This window comes from Heterodontus francisci, chromosome 9 (assembly GCF_036365525.1).
Source record: "Heterodontus francisci isolate sHetFra1 chromosome 9, sHetFra1.hap1, whole genome shotgun sequence".
Taxonomy (NCBI): domain Eukaryota; kingdom Metazoa; phylum Chordata; class Chondrichthyes; order Heterodontiformes; family Heterodontidae; genus Heterodontus; species Heterodontus francisci.
In genome coordinates this window covers 10,297,808-10,320,928 of record NC_090379.1, presented here as the reverse complement: position 1 = coordinate 10,320,928, position 23,121 = coordinate 10,297,808, and the positions used below count along the sequence as shown (strand labels likewise).

General features: G+C 42.0%; 2 protein-coding genes across 2 annotated transcripts in view; one reads left to right on the top strand and one right to left on the bottom strand.

Annotated features, from left to right (window-relative positions):
• The window catches only part of angel1 (angel homolog 1 (Drosophila)), a 63,969-nt gene extending 52,106 nt beyond the window's left edge, over positions 1-11,863 (top strand). The window contains exon 11 of the transcript XR_010975647.1: positions 11,716-11,863. The gene's annotated coding sequence lies outside the window, so the exon portion shown is untranslated. The remainder of the gene's footprint in view (positions 1-11,715) is intronic.
• Positions 321-12,517, bottom strand: gsc (goosecoid). Its single transcript, XM_068038539.1, has 3 exons — positions 12,187-12,517; positions 9,403-9,662; positions 321-488 (listed from the first exon to the last, which is right to left on the bottom strand). The coding sequence occupies exons 1-3, from the start codon at positions 12,515-12,517 to the stop codon at positions 321-323; spliced, it is 759 nt and encodes a 252-aa protein (XP_067894640.1).
• Between the last annotated feature and the right edge of the window lie 10,604 nt (positions 12,518-23,121).

Genomic DNA, 23,121 nt, shown 5'->3' with positions numbered 1-23,121 from the left:
TTCTGCGCTGTAAATTTCTATAATTTTATGAGATCTGCCAACTGCATTAAATCAGCAATTAGCTTATTTTTCTGACTCTGCTTAACACGAAGTTAGTTTCAACAAAGCAATGCTGGGTCACACCTGAGTACCATCCCAACACATTTTTATTAATTAACAAAACAGGCACACGTACGCACACACACATACCTATATATAATATGTATATATACAGTATTTACAGCATCCTCAGTCCATGAGGTGGACAATGTGCAAGGTACCAGCCACAGTTTGAGCTGGGGGGTAGATGGGTGAGTGCTTCTCACAGTTAGCCCCAGTTATCAGCTGTCCGAGTCCAGCTCACTTTCCTGGGCTGCCGCTATTGCTTCTCCTGAAGGCTTTCCCATCGGGACAGTTTTCGAAATTTTATTCCATTTCTGGGAATCTGACTCCTCTGATGATGATCTCTTCTGCCGCCTCCATTTGGCTCGGCGGTTTTTGAACCAGACCTGAGCAGAGGAAAAAAATCAGAGAGAGTTCATTTCTGGGCACTGTACTTTATCAGAAGCTGTCAAGAGATTTGAGCACATAATCTAGGTCGACACTCCCAGTGCAGTACTGCGGGAGTGCTGCACTGTCAGATGTGCCGTGTTTCAAATGAGATGTTAAACTGGGGCCTCGTCTCCCTCTAAGGTAGACGTAGAAGATCCCACCATCAATGAAGACCAAGGGAGTTCTTGGTGTCCTGGGCCAATATTTATCCCTCAACCAAGATCGTTGAAACAGATTATCAGGTCATCAACTCATTGCTGTTTGTGGGAGCTTGCTGTGTACAAATTGGCTGCGGTCTGTCCTACATTACAACTGTGACTACACTTTAAAAATACTTAGTTGACTGTAAAGTACTTTGGGCATCCTGAGGTAGTGACAGGCAATACAAAAACGTAAGTTTTTTTTTCCAAGGCCTTGGAAACAGTGCAGAGGAAATTTACTAGAATAATACCAGGGATGAGGGATTTCAGTTATATGGAGAGATTAGAGAAGTGAGATTATTAGAGCAGAGAAGATTAAGGGAAGATTTAATAGAGTTGTTCAAAATTATGAAGGATTTTGATGGAGTAAATAAGGAGAAACTGCTTCTAATGATAGGAGGGTCAGTAACCAAAGGAGACAGATTTGAGATAATTGGCAAAAGAACCAGAGACAAAATGAGTTTTTTTTTTACACAGCAAGTTATGATGATTTGGAATGCACTGCCTGAAAGGGTGTGGGAAACTAATTTAATAGTATCTTTCAAAAGGGAATTGGATAAATACTTCAAAAGGAAAAGTTTACAGGGCTACAGAGAAAGAGCAGGGGAGTGAAATTAATCAGATAGCTCTTTCTAAGAGCAGGCACAGGCACAATGGGCTGAATGGCCTTCTGTGTTGTATGATTCTGATTTATCCATCAAACATGCAGGAGAATTTATTGATTTAGAGTAGATTAAATCCACTGCAAAATCAGCTGATTTAAAACACACCAGTTGTCTATGTCCTCTGGGTAGAAGGATCTAAACTTTGCATCTAAGTTTCAGCAAATGATATGATTCTAGTTAAGGACACAAGCTGGGATTTTACAATTGTACAGTGATTTTGAATTTCCCTCCATGACATTGCTGTTCTCTATCTCTGGAACTTCCTTCAACCCTGTATCCTACCTACTTCGACTCTATTCTTTTATATTGTTCTGTGGATGTGGGCATCATTGGCAAGGCCAACATTTATTGTCTATCTCTTGTTGCCCTTCAGAAGATGGTGGTGAACTGACTTCTTGAGCTGCTACAGTCTGTGTCATGGTGGTACACCCACAATGATGTTAGGACAGGATTTTGACCCAGCGACAGTGAAGGAACGGCAATATAGTTCCAAGTCAGGATGGTGTGTGACTTGAAGGGGAACTTGCAGGTGGTGGTGTTCCCATGCACCTGTTGCCCTTGTCCTTCTAATTGATAGAGGTTGCAGGGTTGGGAGCTGTAGAAAAAGCCTTGGTAAGTTGCTGCAGTGCATCTTGTAGATGGTACACACTGCAGGCAAGGTACCCCAGTGGTGGAGGGAGCAAATGTTTAAGGTGTTTACCTGCTCCCTCTCTCTCCCCATATTAAAGATCATTCTTATAAACTTTGTACCAAAGGCCTTGCTATCTCTCTTCCCATCTCCTCCTCAAAACCCACCTCAGTCACCTCACTGAACTCCAATACCTGCCCTTTTCCAAGAACTTTGGGATGTTTCACTACATTAACAGTACTGTATATGTGCAAGTTGTTTTGAGTCCTCTTCAACGTTTAAGTGTTGGTAGCAGGGCTGTAGTGCTTGAATTGCACCCAGTTACGGTGCATGTTTGACACAGAGTCAACATGGTTTTGTGAAAGGGAAATCATGTTTGACAAATTTATTAGAGTTTTTCAGGATGTAACTGGCAAGGTGGATAAAACCATTCGATAAGGTGCACACAAAAGATGAGGGCTGATGGGTTTGGGGGTAACATATTAGCATGGATAGAGGATTGGTTAAAAGACAGAAAACAGAGAGTAGGAATAAACGGGTCATTTTCAGGTTGGCAGGCTGTTACTATTGGGGTGGTGCAAGGATCAGTGCTTCAACCTCAGCTGTTTACAATCTTTATTAATGACTGAGATGAAGTAACAGAGTAATGTATGTAAGTTTGCTTATGATACAAAGCTAGGTGGGAAAGTAAGCTGTGAGGAGGATAAAAAGAGTCTACAAAAGTATATAGGAAGTTAAGTGAGTGGGCAAGAAGGAGATGGAGTATAATTTGGGGAATTGAGTGATTACTCACTTTGGTAGGAACAGAAAAGCAGATTATTTTTAGATGGTGAGAAGCTATTAAATGTTGATGTCCAGAGGGATTTGGATGTTCTTGTACAGGAAATACAGAAAGTTAACATGCAGGAACAGCAAGGAATTAGGAAAGCAAATGGAATTTAAATTTATTATAAGGGGGTTATAGTACAAGAATAAGGAAGTCTTGCTGCAATGGCACAAGGCTTTGGTGAGACCACACCTGGAGTACACTGAAGGTATGTACCCAAGGAAGAATATACTTGCCTTAGAAGGGGTGCAGCAAAGGTTCCCTAGATTGATTTCTAGAATGAGAGGATTATCCATGAGGCAAAATTGAGTAGAATGGGCCTATACTCTCTGGAATTTAAGTGATCTCATTGAAACATACAAGATTCTGAGAGGGCTCGACAGGGTAGATGCTGAGAGGTTGTTTCCTCCTGGCTGGGGAATCTAGAACTAGGAGACCTAGTCTCAGAATAAGGGGTCGGCCATCTAGGACTGAGAAGGAGAAATTTCTTCACTCAGAGGGTTGTGAATCTTAGGAATTCTCTATCTCATAGGGCTGGATGTTCAGTCATTGAGTCTATTCAAAGCTGAGATCAGTAGGTTTTTGGACTCTCAGGGGATTAAGACATATGGGGATCAGGCAGGAAAGTTGAAGTCAAAGATCAGCCATGATCATATTAAATGACGGAGCAGGTTCGATCGTCCATATGGTCTATTCCTTCTATTTCTTATGTTCTTACACACACATAGTCAGTACTGAGACACTCAGTCCTGTTATACACACACAAGTCCGTTCTGGGACAGACAATCAGTCTCATGCCGTGTTGATGAAAATCCTAGTGTAATTTTGGAATCTGATTACTGAGATAATTATCTGAATTTGGAATGGATTTTATTTGAAATGTTCCCACTTTAACACCCGCCTAAGTGTTCCTGATCTTTGGGAATTGTCTGCATTTTCATTGATTTGTTTATGGAACATAAACATACTTTTCTTTCAAATGCATTGTGCAATTAAATCATTTCCCCCCACGTGGGAAAAGAGTTTGACCCTCACCCCACATCTCAACACTACCCACAATTGGTTGAGAAAACAACATTCAAAATGAGCCAATCCATATAATTATTGATGTGAGTATTTGTCCAATCAGGATACAACTTCTGGCTCTATGTTTGATTTGTTTTCTTGATCTAGTCTTCTCCCCCTTGTGGAAAATTTTGAAAGAAATAAGTAAGTAAGAAAGAAAGAAAGATATCTCTGTTAAAATTCCCTTAACCTTCTCTGTCGAAGGAGAACAACCCCAAATTATTTGGTCCTTTCTATATAGCTGAATCATCTCTGGTATCATTGTAGTAAATCTCCTCTGCATTCAAGGCCCTCTCCAGAGCCTTGAAAAAAGATCTGCAGTTCTATAGCCATCACAAAAAGTGTTTTACAGCCAATGAAGTACTTTTAAAGTGTGATCTCTGTTGTAATGGAGGAAATACAGCAGCCAGTTTGCACACAGCAAGATCCCACAAACAGCAATGAGTTAACAACCAGTTCATCTGAGGGATAAATATTGGCCAAGAGACTGGGGAGAACTCCACCGGTCTTCTTTGAATCTTTTACATCCACCTGAGAGGGCAGACAAGGTCTTGGATTCAACGTCTCATTTGATAGACAGCACTTCCTATAGTGCAGCACTCCATCTGTGCAATACTGGGAGTGTCATCTTAGATTATGTGCTCAAGTCCCTAGAGTGAAACGACTTTCTGGCTCAGAGGCTAGAATGCTACCAGTTGAGCTACACTGATCCTGTCTCCTTTCCTTCTCTTGCTTTAAAAAGTCTTGGGACACCTCGTTCCCTTCCACTGCTCCTGTTTAAGACTTTCCAATTTGGCTTCTGTTCTACCCACAACTGTGAGATAGCACTGGTCAAAAATCACAAATGAGAATATGTGTGACTACAGCCGTGACTGATTGTTGATCTCTCCAACCACCTCCAATGCCCCAATTTACATTCCACCAAGAATTCAAAAAGAAAGCATCAGGAAAGATTGAACAGGTTGGGGTTCTTGAAGACTGAGAGGTGACCGAATAGAAGTGCATGAAGTTGTTTCATAGGGTAGACATAGAGAATGTTTCCACTTGCAGGGTAGACCAAAACTAGGAGCCTTAAATATAACAGTCACTAATAAATCCAATTAGGAATTCAGGAGAAGCTTGTTTACTCAGAGAGTGGTTGGGGCAAATAGCATAAATGCATTTAAGGGAAGCTAGTTAAGTTCATGAGGGAGAAAGGAAGAGAAGGATATGCTGATAGAGTGAGATGAAGTAAGTTGCGAGGAGGCTTGTATGGAGCTTAAACACTGGCATAGACCAGTTGGATCAAATGCCCTGTTAATTCTATGTAAGGAGAAGGCAAGGAGTCAACATCTTCCAGAGAGAACGAGTAGAAAACTAAATCGAGAAAAGAGATCAAAAATGGAGAGAAAAGTAGTATGTTCTTATTCAGATTGAGCAAGTAGTGAAGCATTTGTTTGGCTCAATTTGAATGATTTAAGCTAATGGGGCAACTTCATGATTCTGAATTGTCCAGTTGGTAGCAATCTCACCTCCAAGTCAAAAAGTTGCATAATTCAAGCTCCTCTCCAGGATCTGAGCACATAATCTAGGCTGGCACCTCAGTGCAGTACTGATTGACACAGTGCCATCTTTCGGATGGGTCTGTTCAAATGGTTGTAAAAGATCTCATGGTTTTTGAAGAAGGTTAGGGAGTTCTCAGTGTCTGGGCCAACATTTGTCTTTATCGTATTTGCCTACTGTGAGATCTTGCTGTGCATAACCTGGCCAAATTTGCCAACAAAACTACCATGATTGCATTTCAAAGACAAAGCACTTTGGGATGTTCTGAAGGTGGTGGGCATCACTGACTAGGCCAGTATTTGTTGCTCATCCCTAATTGCCCTTGAATTGAGTGGCTTCTAGGCCATTTCAGAGAGCAGTTAAGAGTCAACCATATTGCTGTGGGTCTGGAATCACATGTAGGCCAGACCAGTTAAGGATGGCAGATTCCATTCCCTAAAGGACATTAGCAAACCAGATGGCTTTTTATGATAGTCAATGATATCCTCATGGCACCATTTTGGGAATTTCAATTCCAGACTTTTTTTTAAATTAATGAATTGAATTTAAATTCCGCCAGCTGCCGTGGGGGATTTGAACCCAGGCACTCAAGGGCGTTAGCCTAGACATCTGGATTACTAAGTCAGTGACATTACACTATGCCACCATCTCCCCTATGACAGACAGTCAGTTGCAAAGTTAAGTTTTTTTTTGCATTATTTTAAAATTGTGGTTGTGCAAATTAAGTATATTCTGTGTGGTGTGCTGACTCTAGGAATTGCACTAGACACCATTTCTATATCAAAAATAGAGAACACCCACGCTCAGGAGAATCACACAAACCACCATGGGGGGAGAACTGATTTGTTTTTTGTGTGTACTTATATTATGGATACATATACCAGACTGGTAATCAGGGACTGGAATGTGTGTCTCAAAGCCAGTTAAAGAAAAACTAAATGTGAACAGTTTTAAAATCCATAATTTTAATCAGTAAAGATTGACAAAAATAAAAAACTTTACGGACTGTAACAGTAACAGATCTTAATTAACCAGTCCTGTGTATTGTCCCATCACTCACTGCAAAAGATAGATAACCAGACCCATATATAACACACCAACAATTCAATCACTGGATAAGGTACATAACCAGACCTCTATACAATAGATCCATTCTCCCAGCACTCACTAGGAATGGTGTGAAACCAGACATGTTTATAATAAAACCACTGTTCTGTTAAGTTCTGGCTGGGTAAGGTTTATAATCTCGCCAGTAAACAGATCCATGCTCCCAGTACTGGTTGGGTAAAGAATATAACACATCTACTGTTTTCTATTGGTTAGGTAAGAAAAATAAAAAGAGACCAGTATATGATGATAATGGATGATGGAGACCATTTAGTCAATCTTAATTCATCCATTCAGAAGCACTCAAAAGTGCCATCATTTCAGAATCCATTTGTCACAATGATTCCTGGGTTTTTACCACCACAACTCTATCGAAGAGTCCGTTCCCGTGTTGTCACCCTTTGTGTAAAGAAGAAATTCCTAGCATCAGTTCTGAATTTACCTTTTATTAGTTAAAACCTGAGTCCCCTTGTCCTACTTACGGAAATGTAATTTAAATCAATTACCTTTTCCACACTCGCTTCTCTATGAGATCACCTCATCACCTCTCAGATACTTCCTGGGGTTTTTTTTGTTCCTTCATGGGATGTGGGCATCGCTGGCTAGGCCCACATTTATTGCCCATCCCTAATTGCCCTTGAGAAGGTGGTGGTGACATGCCTTCTTCAATCGCTGCAGTCCTTCGGGTGTAAGTACACTCCAGTCTTTCCGACAATTTCCAGTCTTTGAACTCGGACCTTTAACTCTAGGGATTGGCTTCATGGCTCTATCACCACCAGTGTCTGAATGTCTCCCTTGCATCTCAGAGACCAGGACCAGACACAGTGCTCAAGGTGAGTACTGAACAGTTTGATCACAACCTCTTCTGTTTTGGCTAGGCAACTCAACATCCTGTTGACTTTGTTGATCTCTTTCAACTTTCTCCTTTTCTATTTCAGTACCATTTATTAAGTCCGCATATCAACCATTTGTTCCTTAATACTCATTTGCATTGAATCTCATCTGCCACTGATCCTCCCAAAAATATATTTTGTTTGACTCACTGTTTTCAGGGTTGGTTCCTCCAATTCCATTCGCCTTGCCAGTTAGTCATTTGCAAATCTGATCACTTTGCAATGAGTTTCTGAGTCCAGGCCCTACATGAGGCTCTAAAGCATCCAACAATACCTCCTGCCCCACCCCCTGCCCAACACAACAAATAAACACTCACTGTTTTCTACCCTGTAGCTAATTTGTTATCCATTCTCAACATTTCCCCAAAGCATTGAGCTTGACTAATAGATTATCATGAGGGAACCATTGTCAAACACCTTTTTGAAGTTCAGGTACACCACATTGCAGGGTCTCCTGTTCCATCACTGACTGGATAAAGTACAAAAGCAGACTTATATATAATATCATCACATCAATGCTGGCTGGATTAGTAGAATTTGGTGACCAGTTTTATTTATCCTGACATGGAGATTACCAGTAAGAATCTTTTGGTTATTGAAATCTTGCCATAAACCTTCCTACTGCACTTTGAAAGGCCTGATCCGTGGATAGATTGCAAAAAAATCTCACCAATTCAGCGTAGTGTGCAGGGGCACATTTTACAAATGCATGCTTCCAACATGGAGTCTCATCTGCTGAAAGCACATGTCGGGAGCATAGAATCCTAGGCATGTCCCCATGATATCCCCATAGGAGCTCTGGGCTAACAAGGCTCCATTGTGGAATCACATATTGATAAAATGTATCTTATAGAATGATAATAATTCCAGCCTGTGCTGCTGCTAGATCCATTCACCTAGGTTCATGTGAGGGGGATAAAATATTCTGTGCTGTTATTTCACACCTAAATGGATTTAAGCAGTCCTGTTTCCATATAGCTTGATACTGGGGAGTAGAGTGTTCGTTAGGAGGACAGGTTGCATAGATGGTGCTTGTATTTTCTTGAAGATTGAGTCGTTTAAAGTGTTAAAAGAATTTGATAGGGTAGATACAGAGAAACTATTTCCTTTGGTGGGGAATCAAGAACAATGCAACACCATCCAGATGTTTCCTACATGATTGCAGGGTTTTTCCCACCACTGCCCTATCTGGAAGACTATTTACATACATTGACCACTCTCTATGTGAAGAGGAATTTCTGACATTTGTCTGGATCTGTGTTCCAGCTATGAAGGGGGAAAATATCTCGCCCTTTTTAACTCAAATGAACATATGAACAGAAGAAGCCATTCAGTCGCTGTCATTTAATTAGATCATAGTTGATCTGTACCTCAGCTCCTACTATCTTTGATACCTTTACAGTATAGTTAACCAACAGTCTTGATTGTAGTTTTAGGGAATCATGTGCTACAACTCACCAGCCTTCTGATGAATTGTAACAGGTAACTGTTACTTTAGATGGGCAATGGGTAGTACTCTTGTACTCTGAGCCAGAAGGTTGTGTGTTCAAGCTCCACTCCAGAAACTTGTACACATAATCCAGGCTGCTACTCCGAGTGTTGTACAAAGGGAGCACTGCACTGTTGGAGGTGTCATCTTTCAGATAAGAAGTTAAACTGAGACCTCATTGGCCCTCTGTAAAAAATCCTGTGGTACTATTTTAAAGAAAAGGAGGGAGGTGCTCCCTGGTGTTATGGCTAATATTTATGCCCAGCCAACATCATTAAAAAAAAAGATAATATGGACATTATCACATTGCTATTTGTGGGAGCTTGTTACATGTAAAATTTGCTCCTGCATTTCCTACAGTGCAACAGCAAGTACACTTGAAAAGTATTTGATTGGCTGTACAATGCTTTGGGTTGTTCTGAGACAGCGCTATATAAATACAAGTCTTTCTTTTACCTCTACTTTCTCCTCCCGGAGATGGACCCTCCTGGCCAGCTGTTCCCTGGTGCCCACATCTGGGTACTTCGTTTCCTGAAAAAGGTTCTCCAAAGCTTCCAGTTGCTCATCTGTGAAGATGGTCCTATGGCGACGCTTCCTTCGACAGTGAAGCTGGTTCAGAAGCTGGAGCTCCGTACGGGACAGAGCCCCCAGACTCACATAGGGCAGCACCTGGGGGGCAACTGGGGACAGGTAGGCAGAGGCAGCCCCTTCCAACCCTTTCAAACAGTAAAAAGAAAAAAAAATCAGTTCCCACTTATTACATCTGAACTTAGCAATCAGACCATTACTGATAAACAACATGGATGAGTATTTTAAAATTGATGCATTGCCAAACTGGGAGCCAATGTGAGTCAGCGAGCACAGGGCTGACGGTTGAATGGGACTTGGTGCGAGTTCGGATACAGGCAGCAGAGTTTTAGATGAGATTAAGTACATGGAGGGTGCAAGGTGGGAGGCCGGGCAGAAATACATTGGAATAATCAAGTTTAGATTTAATAAAGGCATGGATGAGGGTTTGAGTAGCAGATGAGCAGATCCAGGTGCACAATCAAGTGATGTTACAGAGGTGGAAATAGGTGGTCTTAGTGGCGGGGATATGTGGTCGGAAGCTCATGTCAGGGTCAAATACAACACCAAGGTTGTGAACAGTCTGGTTCAGCCTCCAGCAGTGCCCAGGGAGAGAGGTGACGTTGGTGGCTAGGGGATGGAGTCTGTAGTGGGGATGGATGGTTCTTCCAAATATGGATGTTGGACAAGCAGCATGATACAGTGGAGGGGTTGCAAGAATTGGTGGTGAGGTAGAGCTGGCTAGATTTTCAGTGTATTGCGCAGGTGTATAACTGGCATTGCAGGTGGTGTCGTACCCATTATAGACACTGCATAATTCACAATAATAAATGACAATCTAATGGTTTGTATAATGGGTAGCTGATCCACAATGCCACCCCATCTAGCCCGTTGAGACATGACAGATATCCATCCCATCTCCTCCCTGTGCATTTCCTCTGCAACTGTAGGGTATGGAGGGATTTCTGCCTTACAACTAGTGCAAAATGGTAGTACAAACCTGGAATCAGGACCCGACACAAATTCAGAGTGAAGTGGAGTAAGGCTCCCTGCAGGTTGTGCAAGTATAACCGCTCAAACAGAGACCGTACAGAGCCTTAATGTGTATTTACTGGTTTGAGGCCAGTATCAGTAAACCCAATCCTAGTCTCTCCAAGGGATCAGCCTTCCCATCCTCCCAAACAAATTCCCATCCCAGTCACTTGTGTGGAATCATCTCCCAGTCCATTTAGATAACATCCATGTCTATCTTATTAATGGCCTCCTTGAAAAATTCAACTAGATCAGACACCCTTAGCAAAGCCATGCTGACTCTCTTTCTGATCAATTCTTATATTTCAGTGCTCAGTCACTCTGTCCCTAATGACAGACTCTAGTTGCTTCCCCACAACTGATGTGAGACGGACAGGTGTGATTCTCTCTCTGATCCTCTTTAAATAACGGCATGATATTAACAAATTTCCAATCTAACAGCCCAATTCCCAAATCAGAGAGTTTTAAAATATTATGGCTAATATTTCTGTAATTTCCATCACATTCTGGAGATTTATCTAGTTTAAGTCCTAATATTTTCTCCATTACTATTTTGTAGTTGTATTAATCCAATAAGTTCTTCCCTTTGATTTGTTTTTAAGTTCCCTTATATTTGCTAGTATTTTATCCTCTTCCTCAATTGTGAGAACGGATACAAAATATTAATTTAATAAATCGGCCATCACCTCGTTTATTATAATATCGCCTGCATCTGTCTTTAACGGGCTCACTCAATGTATTATTAAAACTTTTACTATCAGCTTTGATATTACATGCAAGTTTTTTTTTCAATTTCCCTTTTCGCAGCTGTTAATATTTTCTTTGTGTCCCTTTGTTGCTTTCTATATTTCTCCTAGTCCTCTGGATTACTGCTTTTCTTGGTTTTTGTGTAAGCCATTTCCATTAGTTTAAACATTTGAACTTACCTTATACACTGAGTACGGTTGCTTGACTGTACAAATGGAAGGTTTGTTCTTCAGGGATATGTACTGGTCTTGTACCAAGTACTTACTGAATACCTCCCTCTAGTTTTCCATAGGTTTACTTGTTAACAGCTCAGCCCAGTTTAACTCGATCAGTTTATGTCTGGAAGGCAACTTTACTTAAGCTTAAAACCTAGGCTTGTCTGAGATCTTCTGGAACTTCATGTCAAACTCTTTATTGTTTTAGGAAACTGTCCCGGAGATACCCATCCCAGTCTCTCCCGGTTAATCGGCTCCCATCTCTACCTCGAGTGAAAGAATGAGAGAGTCGGGACCTCGGAACAGGAGAAGCCCATTCAGCCCCTCGAGCCTGTTCCGCCAAGTACTGACAGAGACTGAATAGAATTGTGTGTGTGTGTGTGTGTGGGGGTGGGGGGGGGGGGGGGGTTGTGGAATAATGGTGGGAAACCCGAGCTGTGGGTTAAACCTTCACCCCAGTGATAATTTTAACACTGCAATTTTCTGACCATTTATAATTGAAACAGGAAAATTGGCCCGCAAACCTTTAAACATATTTTTTAAAAATCACAAAACAATCCAAGCCTCTAAAATAAATGATGTTGAAACAGTGAGAGTTTTCCCCAGTTAAAGGGGCTTGGCTGAACACTAACCATATGTACTCAGACTGTACATTTGTAGAGGATTTGTTAAAAGTTACCTGGCGGAATGCAGGAGCAGTGCTGGGTGGACAGCGGTTGGCATGTTGGTACAGTGCCACAGCACGAAGCCCTCGGCGAACCGGGCACGTAGTAATAGTTGTAACCCATTCTTGAGCCACCGACTCCCAGGTTGGGATGCTGAGGGGGCGGAGGAGGAGGGGGCGCCACGGCCGGAGAATACAGCCCCAGAAAGTCCGCACCGGCACACACTGAGTCAGCGGCGATGCCAGGGTAGCTGGGCAGCGGACTGCTGTGTAGAGAGGCCGACTCCTTACAGCGAGATCTACCTCCTGATAAAATACTATCGATGCTGAACATACCAGCAGGCATAACCAAAGCAGCTGAAAGACCAAGGAAATATATACCTACATCTAGATACAAACTAAAACCAAAAGCAAAAAGTTAAACCGACTTTCCAAAATACACGCAATTTAACAGAGGCAAGTTTGCAACAACAAAAAAACTTGGCACAGAAAGTTAAAGGTAGTTTGTGAGACAGAATCTAGGAGCTTGCAACCCTGGCAGCGCTTTCCTCTCGGTCTCCAACCCACTTCAGTGCAACAGTCTTGTCACAGCAGTTATATACACAGCCCACGTCATTGAGTTTTTTTCCCCCCAACTCTTTGCTTATGTAATTGGGAAGGGAAAACAGGTTTTCTGATTGCTTTCATATCCTCCCCTCTATCTCACACACACTCACACAAAGGGGACACAGCCCAGGAGCCTCAGCATTGTGGATTAAAGAAATTAACTGTAATCTTTTCTTCCACCCCCCCCCCCCCCATTAGCTTTAAGGCTTTGTAATCGGTTTTTAAATCGATCCCACCAGCCCCACTCCCCAGCAGCAGCTAATTGTACCGACTAATCCGATTAGTGGGATTGTGGCAGCGGCGGTTTGCAGACACTCCCCCCACACCCCGCTTTTGGATGAAGCCATCAGCGAGAATGTCCATTGAAATCTGGTTCAATCCCTTAACCTGGTGACTGTTCCCTAATGTCACTGCAGGTAATTCCCAACTCCCAGTACAATACAAAAAAAAAACTTTTAACACTTCCAGACTTTGTGCAATATTTAGGGAAAGCGAGTCAACAAGGCGCAAAGAGCAGAGAAATATCAAGCATTTAGGTCTCAGTTACAAAGTGTCTCGTTCTTGTTTTACTTCAGACAATTGCTGTTGAATTATCCAATCGATCCCGGGTCTTACAAAAAGAACTGTGCTTGCAATTCAGCTAGAAAATATTCATACCTTGATGTGTAAAAATACAATCTATATATATATATATTCTGATAAAGTGTAAAAATACAAGTTTGTTTTACTTTTCTGTTTCTCGCTCTCCATCCATTTCTGTGTCTATGTATCTCTTTATTCATCTATTTATCTATCTTCCTATAATATACGTGTCTCCAATGTTATCTGTCGTTATATGTATATTCATCTGTGTATATATAATTATATTTATCTATAATAAATATCTAGGCAATATAACTATTAATTATAAATAAGGATAAATACCCATCCATATATTTCTCTTTATCCCTCTATCCCGAGCTACTGTTTTTATTTCGGGGTCCCGAGCATTAGACTGGGTTTTATTTCAGTTCTGAGACGGCGCTGAATGGCTGAATGTAGGAAAAGCAGAGTTCCTGGACTGCCGAAATAATTAACGTTTTTTAAAAAAATGCTTAATCCGATTTTAATTTTTATTCTCCTCTTGAGGAGAAAACGTCATTTCCAAATCACACCATGAGCTTTGGAAACAAGTTAATAAATGTTGAAACTAAAATGAAAGAGAAAACAAAGATAAGGTGAGGGGCGTTTGATTTTTATTCTTTTGATTTTTATTATTTAAGAATTATGTACTCGGGTTGATACTGAACTTTTTCCAAACTCCAGCACAGTTCTGTTAAAGGTTGTTGGGGAGTGGGGGTCATTGCAGGAGAAAGCGAGAGGGCTGAACGGGGATTTGAAACGATCAGAAGCGGGTCTGAGGTGTTAATAGTTCATCTCCAACCACAAAATGAGGAAATTCCAAGAACTGAGGGGTTTTTTTTCCAAACAAAATCATTAAAAGGTTTTATCTACCCGAGACCCGCGCTAACTGTGCAACCAATTGGCCAATTAACAAACAAATCAATCCTCACAAATAAATCATTGAGAAATGCAATTAAAAACGATACAGTTGAAATGGGATCTTTAATCCCCTGTTAATCGTTGGGACCTTGTAGTGCTAGAATTGTTCCCAATATTTTCCCCGTTCCGAAACTTTTTTTTTGTTTAAATAAAATCCAATGGACAGGCACCACTTTAAATTTTCCGAGTTTCAGCTCCCAATTAACAGAGGAAGCTCTCTAAGTCAGTTTGATATATGCAACTTCTCGTGACTGCGGGACTTTCTGTTTCAGTTCAAATCACCGGATTTCTTTATCTCAAATTTTTTTCGGATTTGGGGAGCGAGGTTGTCGAATTGTTTTAAAACCTGCTCCAAGAAGCTCTGAATAAGCCCTCACCATAGCCCATGGTTGTCGGCGGAGAGAAAAAGAGGGAAAAGGCTCATTCTAACACACACTTATATACATTAATACACTAGTACTGATATACTAACTCGTATTCATTAACACTCATATACGCTAACACATTAACACTCAAATACATTAACAACAACTTATATTTAAATAGTGCCTTTAACGTAATGAAACGTCCCAAGGCGTTTCACAGGAGCATTATAAAACAAAATATGACAAGAACTACATAAGGAGATCAGGTGACCAAAAGCTTGGTAAAAGAAGTAGTTTTTAAGGAGTGTTTTAAAGGAGGAAAGCGAGGTGGAGAGGTGTAGGGAGGGTATTCCAGAGCTTGGGGACTAGGTAACTGAAGATGCAACCACAAATGGTGGAGCCATTAAAATTGGGGATGCCGAAGAGGCCAGAATTAAAGGAGTGCAGATATCTCAGTGGGTTGTGGGGCTGGAGGAGATTACAGAGATAGGGAGGGGCGAGGCCATGGAAAGATTTGAAAACAAGGATGAGAATTTCAAAATCAAGTCGTTGCTTGACTGGGAGCGAGTGTCGGTCAGTGAACACAGTGGGTGATAGGGGAATGGGAACTGCTGCCAGTTAAGACACGGGCAGCAGAAGTTTGGATGACCTGAAGTTTACAGAGGCTAGAATGTGGGAGGCTGGCCAGAAGTGCATTGAAATAGTCAAGTCTAGAGGTAACAAAGGCACAAATGAGGGTTTCAGCAGCCGATGAGCTGAGACAGGAGCAAAGTTGGGTGATTTTATGGAGGTGGAAATAGGTGGTCTTATTGATGGTGTGAATATGTGGTCGAAAGCTCATCTCAGGTCTCAGGTCAAATATGGGACCGAGATTACAAACAGACTGGTTTAATCTCATTAACACACTAACACTTAGATACATTAACACTCATATATATTAACATACTAACACTCACACTCATAGACAGAAACCCATACTCACATACATTAACACACACTCAAAACATTAACAAATATACACTAACCATATACACCCACATGCATATACACATACATTAATGCATATAATGTATGCTAACATTCATATACACGGACACACACATATACAATAATGCAAACTCATTCATATCCACCAACATACACTCACATGCTATTGCACTTAAACTAGACATATACTAGACACATATAACCGCCCCAAGGACTACAGCGGGTCAAGAAGGCAGCTCACCACTGTCTTCTTAAGGGAACTTTCGGGATGGGCAATAAATGCTGGCCTAGTCAGCAACACACACGTTGTACAAACGAATAAAAAAATACACATATACATATGGATGTTCATATTGTGTCAGCTATGGCTCAGTTAGTAATGGCTTAACATCGGCAGGTGTGGATTCAAATCCCACTCAAGAGGCTTGTGCATAACAATCTAGGCTGACCTCTCAGTGCAGTAGTGAAGGAATGCTGCACTGTTGGAGATGCTATCTTTCAGATGCAATGTTAAACTGAGGCCCTAGCTGTCCCTCTCAGATGGGTGTAAAAGATCCCATGGTCTTATTGTGAAGAACAGTGGCATTCTCCTGAGGGTTTTGCCCAATATTTATCCCTCAATGAACATTGCTGTTTGTGAGAGCTTGCTGTGCACTAATTGGCTGCTGCGTTTCCTACATTACAACAGTGCCTACATTTTAAAAATACTTCAGTAACTATAAATCACTTTGAGAAGTCCTGAGGACATGCAAGGCGCTATGGAAATGCAAGTTATTTTTCTTTTTATACACGTCCACTATCACACTCATTCACCACACAAAAATACACATATACTCACCCACACTCAGATAATTACCAACACACACTTATATAACACACTGACATATACACTCTTGATACACTATAGAATCTAACATACTATATTCACACTAATCCATGCACAACATTCATTCACTAATTATATACACACGCTGACAGATACATTTTCAGATACACAGCAATAACACACATACACACTGGTTTAACAATCTGCTATTATCCTAGTGCTGTTTTAATTCAGGTTCTGGGAGACGAAGTTCCTTTGTGTTTACATTATAAAATCCAGCTCCCTTGTCCCAGCAGCTCAATCACAGACCTCTGGGGAGGGTTAATGCTCCAGAGTGAAGGAGTCCGCCCCGGAATCTGACCTAAACGAAGTATAAAAGCAGTTAAATACACACTCTACCTTAAATAACTGTCACTCTGCCTTCACTGTCACCTACACAGGCTGCATATCCACGCATTCACACACACACATATCCAATATACTCATACATCCCCACTCACCTTCACATATGTGAGAGTCAAAAAAAAACCCCCATGAAATTGTAAAGATGAATTTACCAGGTTAAAGCCCTCAGCTGAAGTAAGTAGTTAAACACTGTGCTCTGCTCTCTCCAGTTGTGACCATTAGTCAGAATTCAGCATGCGGCGCTTTCCCTGAATCAGTCTCCCTCACTGCACTCGCGCTTCGCGGGTGGGTGTGTTTTATTCCGGCCCTACAGACTGTTTTAAACATTGTGGGATGGATTGGGATTGAGAATCGCAACGAGACGGGCCGCTTTCGCTTTTGCTGTATGTTTGAAACTTGGGGTCATTACTGAGGGGAAGGCTGCTTCTTTCAGCGGTTATCCTGGTTGCGGTGATGTATGTGGATCCGTGTATAAAGTACATCCTTGTGTGTGCTTGTGTTCCTATTCCATATCAGCAAATGTACACTGAAATGTATCTTTGTCAAATATTGAGCGTATGTCCTATTTGTGTGTGTTTTCCTGTGTCTCCATCTATATTTTAAGATACAGTGTGAATCTGTTCCAATTTGTACCAATGGAAACCCAATCAATACCTTTGCAGAGTGTACGTGCCGACCTGTACTCGGAATCCGTGTGTCTACGGTGAGTGCGCACCTGTCCCTCTCTATATCTTACCATTCTGTGTATTGTATGAGCGTCAACTGATTGGAGACACTGCATGGAGCTACACTGGGCTATGAGGGAGTGCAGCTGAGAACCGTGTCGCTTTCTGTCTAGACAGCGGAGACTTTGTCTCCGGACAGCATCTACATTTTGAGAAAATGAGGGAGATATATTCGTTAATATCAAACTCATAGAAGTGATCCAACACGGCGCCAGAGAAAGTATGAAGCTTTCCCCACTGTTGCAGTTATTTTCCGAGGCCAGGGTAACGCCAGGTTATCACTGGGACTCAGCCCGAGCCCCTGGTTATGAAGCGGGTCAGTTATTATGCATTATAAACAGACATCTCGGGCCGGCAGAAGCACACATAGAGTGCAATGTAACTAGTTCAATTGTAGGCAGGTATGGGAGAAAGAGAGAGTGTATGTGTGAGTCTGTGTGCACATAAGTGTGTGTGTATGTGTCAGATCCCGAAGGTAGCTGAACAGGTAGTTAAGCTGGTCAAGACACACAGGATCCTTTCCTTTATTGGCCGAGGCATAGACTATAAGAGAAGGGAGGTTATGCTAGAACTGTATAAAACACTAGTTAGACTGCAGTTGGAATACTGTGTCCGGTTCTGGTCACTGCGTTATGGGAAGGATGTGATCACACTAGCGAGGATACAAAAGAGATTTATGAAGATGCTATCTGGAATGGAGAATTTTAGCTGTGAAGAAAGATTGAATAGCTTGGGGTTGTTTTCCTTGGAGCAGAGGAGGCTGAAGGGAGATTTAATTGAGACGTATAAAATGATGAAGGGCCTATTCAGAGTGGATAGGAAGGACTTATTTCCCTTAGCAGTGAGGTCAATAACAAACTGGGCATAGATTTGAAGTAATTAGTGGAAGGATTAGAGGGGAGTTGAGGAGGAATTTTTTTCACCCAGAGGCTGGTGGGGGTCTGGAACTCACTGCCTGAAGGGATGGTGGAAGCAGAAAGCCTCATTGCAGTTAAAACATACTTGGATATGCTCTTGTAACCTACAGGACTAAGGACTCTATGGAGGTTATGGCTATGAAGGTGGGATTAGGCTGCATAGCTCATATTTGGCCAGCATGAACACGATGGGCTGAATGGCCTACTGTGCTGTAAATCTTTCCCTGTTTCTGTGTTTTTATGAGTCTAAGTGGGTATATGTATGTGTGTGAGTTAATGTTTGTTTGTACATGTGTATGTTTGAGTGTTTATATCATAGAATCATAGAATGGTTACAGCACAGAAGGAGGCCATTCAGCCCATTGTGTCTGTGCTGGCTCTCTGTAAGAGCAACTCACCTACTCCCAATTCCTTGCCTTTTCCTGTAGTCTTGCAAATTTTTTCACTTCAGATAATTATCCAGTTTTCTCTTGAAGGCCTCAACCACACTCTCAGGCGGTGCATTCCAGATCCCAACCACTTGCTGCGTAAAAAAAAGTTTTTCCTCATGTTGCCATTGGTTCTTTTGCCATTCACCTTAAATTGATGTCCTCTGGTTCTCGGCCCTTCCGCCAATGGGAACAGTTTGTCTCTGTCTAAATTACATGCGTGTGTATATGGTTGAGTCGATGAGAGAGGATATGTGTGAGCATATGTGTACTTGTGAATATATGTGTAGGTGTGAATCTGTTGAATGCGCCAGTGTGTATGAGTGTGAATCTGTGCTGTTTCCAGGAATTCCCTTTCTCACACTCAGTCTACAGTTTATTTATTAGTCGGTGCCTTTGTCGGTGCTGGGACCTCACATGTAATCCCGCTTTGCACCGTCTGCACGGAACCCTCGGTTTGAAATTAAGCTTTTAAAAAAAGCTGCAACACGTTTCCCCAAATTAAATACTGATTAGTTCTTGTTCTAAGTGAGATCGCGAATAAATAAAGTGAAAAGTAACACACGCAGCAAGGCGCTGAAAGCGGCTGTGGAACTGAATGAATTTTACTTAAGTATGTATTGGGGAAATCTTCCATTAAAAAAAAATGTTAATTGATGGGTTTCGTTTATAATTTTGTAGATATCGGGTATCTGAGAGTCTGAGAGCCCATTGTTTTGTATGCCAAAACCTAAATGAAAAGATTGAGTCCAAAATCTCGACTAAATTGGATCTCAATTCCAGAAGGAACAACGAAAAGAGAAGCGCTTGGGATAGAATTTATCTTCATGAAATCAGAAAGGAAGGTTTCTCGGGTGATGCACTGTTTACAGAGTTGTCGTTTATAAATACAATATACACACCACACGTGTCTGTCTGAGTGTTTGAATAAATAATCTCAGGTTCCAATTTAAGCACAGGATTGAAGCTTGAGTTTGTTTTTAAACAACGTTGATTATATTAAACTGGTTAATTTTTTAGGGGATTATGCATCCCCGTGGAGGAAGTCGAGGTGAGGAAGGCGAGGTTGACACCGAGGGCTGGACGGAGGCAGAGAGAGAAAGCGAGAGAAATAAGGGAAAGTTTGTAAGAAATTTTCTGCATTTATCATCCTCCCAAAACGCCGCGGATCCGTTCGATGCTCACCGCAGACACAAACCAACGAGTTCTGAAAAAAACCAGGAATACGATGTTCGAACAGAAATATCTCACACTTACATTCGATACAGTAAATGTAACAATACGAATGTTTTTTTTCCCAAAGGAAATAAGTTCATTTACTTTATAAAGGAGTTAACTTCGGGGAATCGGGCAGACGGTGTGGTACTAAAGGGGAGAAAACGTGAATATTCAGATGGAGTTTTCTTGAAAAAGAAAAACACTCATCACAGAAAATTAAGTGAATGCTCGAGAAAGCGAAGTAAAATGCTGGGCTTTTCTACTCACCTCGCAAGCTGCAGTCAGTGATGTGGGAGTTGGAGCGGTGAAACGGTCCAACGCGGCGCCTCGTTTGTAGAAATAAGAATGGACTCTAAATTAAATCTCCTTAAAAGCGGAAAGGGGATAGGAGAGGGCTGAAAAAGGTAATCTATTTGCTCGCTCGAAAGCCGCGGGTGTGGTGGAATCCGGCGGCGGGTTCCATTCGAAGAGTCGGAGATTTGGGTAAGAGTGGAAGGGGACAGACAACTCCTTGGGGCTCTGTTCCGAACGAAATCTGAGCATGTATCCTCAGTACATAAATAAACACACAGACACACACACAGAGGCACTACACATCCACCAGGAATAGGCACATGTACACAACACACAATCCAGGCAGCGATCTAAAACATACACACAAACATATGTAACACACAAAGTTAGAGATGGAAACCATGCATAAGATGCAAAACACACAGAAATCTATACAACACGTACAGATATAAAACACGCAAGTAAACTGATGTAACGCAGACTTTACCAACACATGGACACATATAAATAAACAGACACAAATCTACTTAATAAAGATTTTTACAATATTGTGTCTGTTTCTGTGTCATCACCTAATAACTAGCTTATAATAACTAGCTTTAGACGGTCGCATACCCAAGGACTTTCTGTATGGTGAGGTAGCCGGGGCCAGACAACCCGTGGGGCGCCCACAGCTCTGCTTCAAGGATGCTTGCAAGAGTGACATGAAGGCCCTAAATATCGACTATCACACTCGGGAATCACTAGCTGGTGAAAGAGGGAAATGGCGACACATCCTGTGGACTGGTGTGCACTACCGCAGCTTGGCAACAGGCGCCAACATCAAAAACAGCAACTCACAGCATCACTTGACAGCTTCACCAACCTGCCTGTCAAGGATTGGCCTTCACAGCCATCAGCAAAGGTGCACCAAGAGAAGACACTCGACCTAAATGGATTGTTTGCTGCGTGTCCACCCTCTTCCACAGATGGAAGGATGCCAACAACATTATCCTGATGACTTTCTTATTTTGTTTTGCACATTCTCAATTTTTTCCTTAATTTCTAAAGAAACTCCTGCCTTGAAATGACCATGTAAAATATCAGTATGAAAATCTTTCAGTCTTTTCCCTGAAATTCTGCTACTTTGACCTCACTTCTGCCAGTGTGTTGACTCACTGATTTTAAAATGTTAAGCACCTCCTTTAAAATAGCAAGTAAAGGAGTTTCATACAAAGAGTTTTAAAATGCTAACACATCAGTTACAGTTCAAAGTTAACATAAAAATGGGGAAAACAGCTTTTTTTTCAATCATGGGATGTGGGCGTCGCTGGCCAGGCCAGCATTTATTGCCCATCCCTAATTGCCCTTGAGAAGGTGGCGGTGAGCTGCCTTCTTGAACCGCTGCAGTCCATGTGGGGTAGGTACACCCACAGTGCTGTTAGGAAGGGGGTTCCAGGATTTTGACCCAGCGACAGTGAAGGAACGGTGATGTAGTTGGATGGTATATGACTTGGAGGGGAACTTGCAGTTGGAAGTGTTCCCACGTATCTGCTGCCCTTGTCCTTATAGTTGGTAGAGGTCGCGGGTTTGGAAGGTGCTGTCAAAGGAGCCTTGGTGAATGGCTGCAGTGCATCTTATAGATGGTACACACTGCTGCCACTGTGCGTCGGCGGTGGAGGGAGTGAATGTTTGTAGATGGGGTGCCAATCAAGTGGGCTGCATTGTCCCGGATGGTGTCGAGCTTCTTGAGTGTTGGAGCTGCATCCATCCAGGCAAGTGGAGAATATTCCATCACACTCCTGACCTGTGCCTTGTAGATAGTGGACAAGCTTTGGGGAGTCAGGGGGTGAGTTACTCACCGCAGGATTCCTAGTCTCTGACCTGCTCTTGTAGCCATGGTATTTATATGGCTATTCCAGTTCAGTTTCTGGTCAATGGAACCCCCATGATGTTGATAGTGGGGGATTCAGTGATGGTAATGCCATTGAATGTCAAGGGGAGATGGTTAGATTCTTTCTTGTTGGAGATGGACATTGCCTGGCACTTGTGTGGCACAAATTTAACTTGCCACTTATCAGCCCAAGCCTGGATATTGTCCAGGTCTTGCTGCATTTCTACACGGACTGCTTCAATTTCTAAGGAGTCACGAATGGTGCCGAACATTGTGCAACCATCAGCGAACATCTCCACTTTTGACCTTATGATTGAAGGAAGGTCATTGATGAAGCAGCTGAAGATGGTTGGGCCGAGGACACTACCCTGAGGAACTCCTGCAGTGATGTCCTGGAGCTCAGATGATTGACCTCCAACAACCACAACCATCTTCCTTTGTTCTAGGTATGACTCCAGCCAGCGGAGAATTTTCCCCCTGATTCCCATTGACTTCAGCTACAGATGTTGGAAATCAGAAATAAAAGCAGGGAATGTTAGGAATATACAGCAGGTTAGTCACAATCTGTAAGGACAAAGAGCTAATGTTATGGCCGGTCAGGTGTATAACTCCATCACCAGAATTAGTTCCAATTTGCAAGGTTGACTTTCCTGAATGTAAATGTCATTTTTATAGCTTAGTTGCACTTTCATCCCTTTGTCATTTAATCACTCCTGTCCTCCATCCTATCAGACCTTCCCTTTTGTCCTCAGCACTTATCCCCT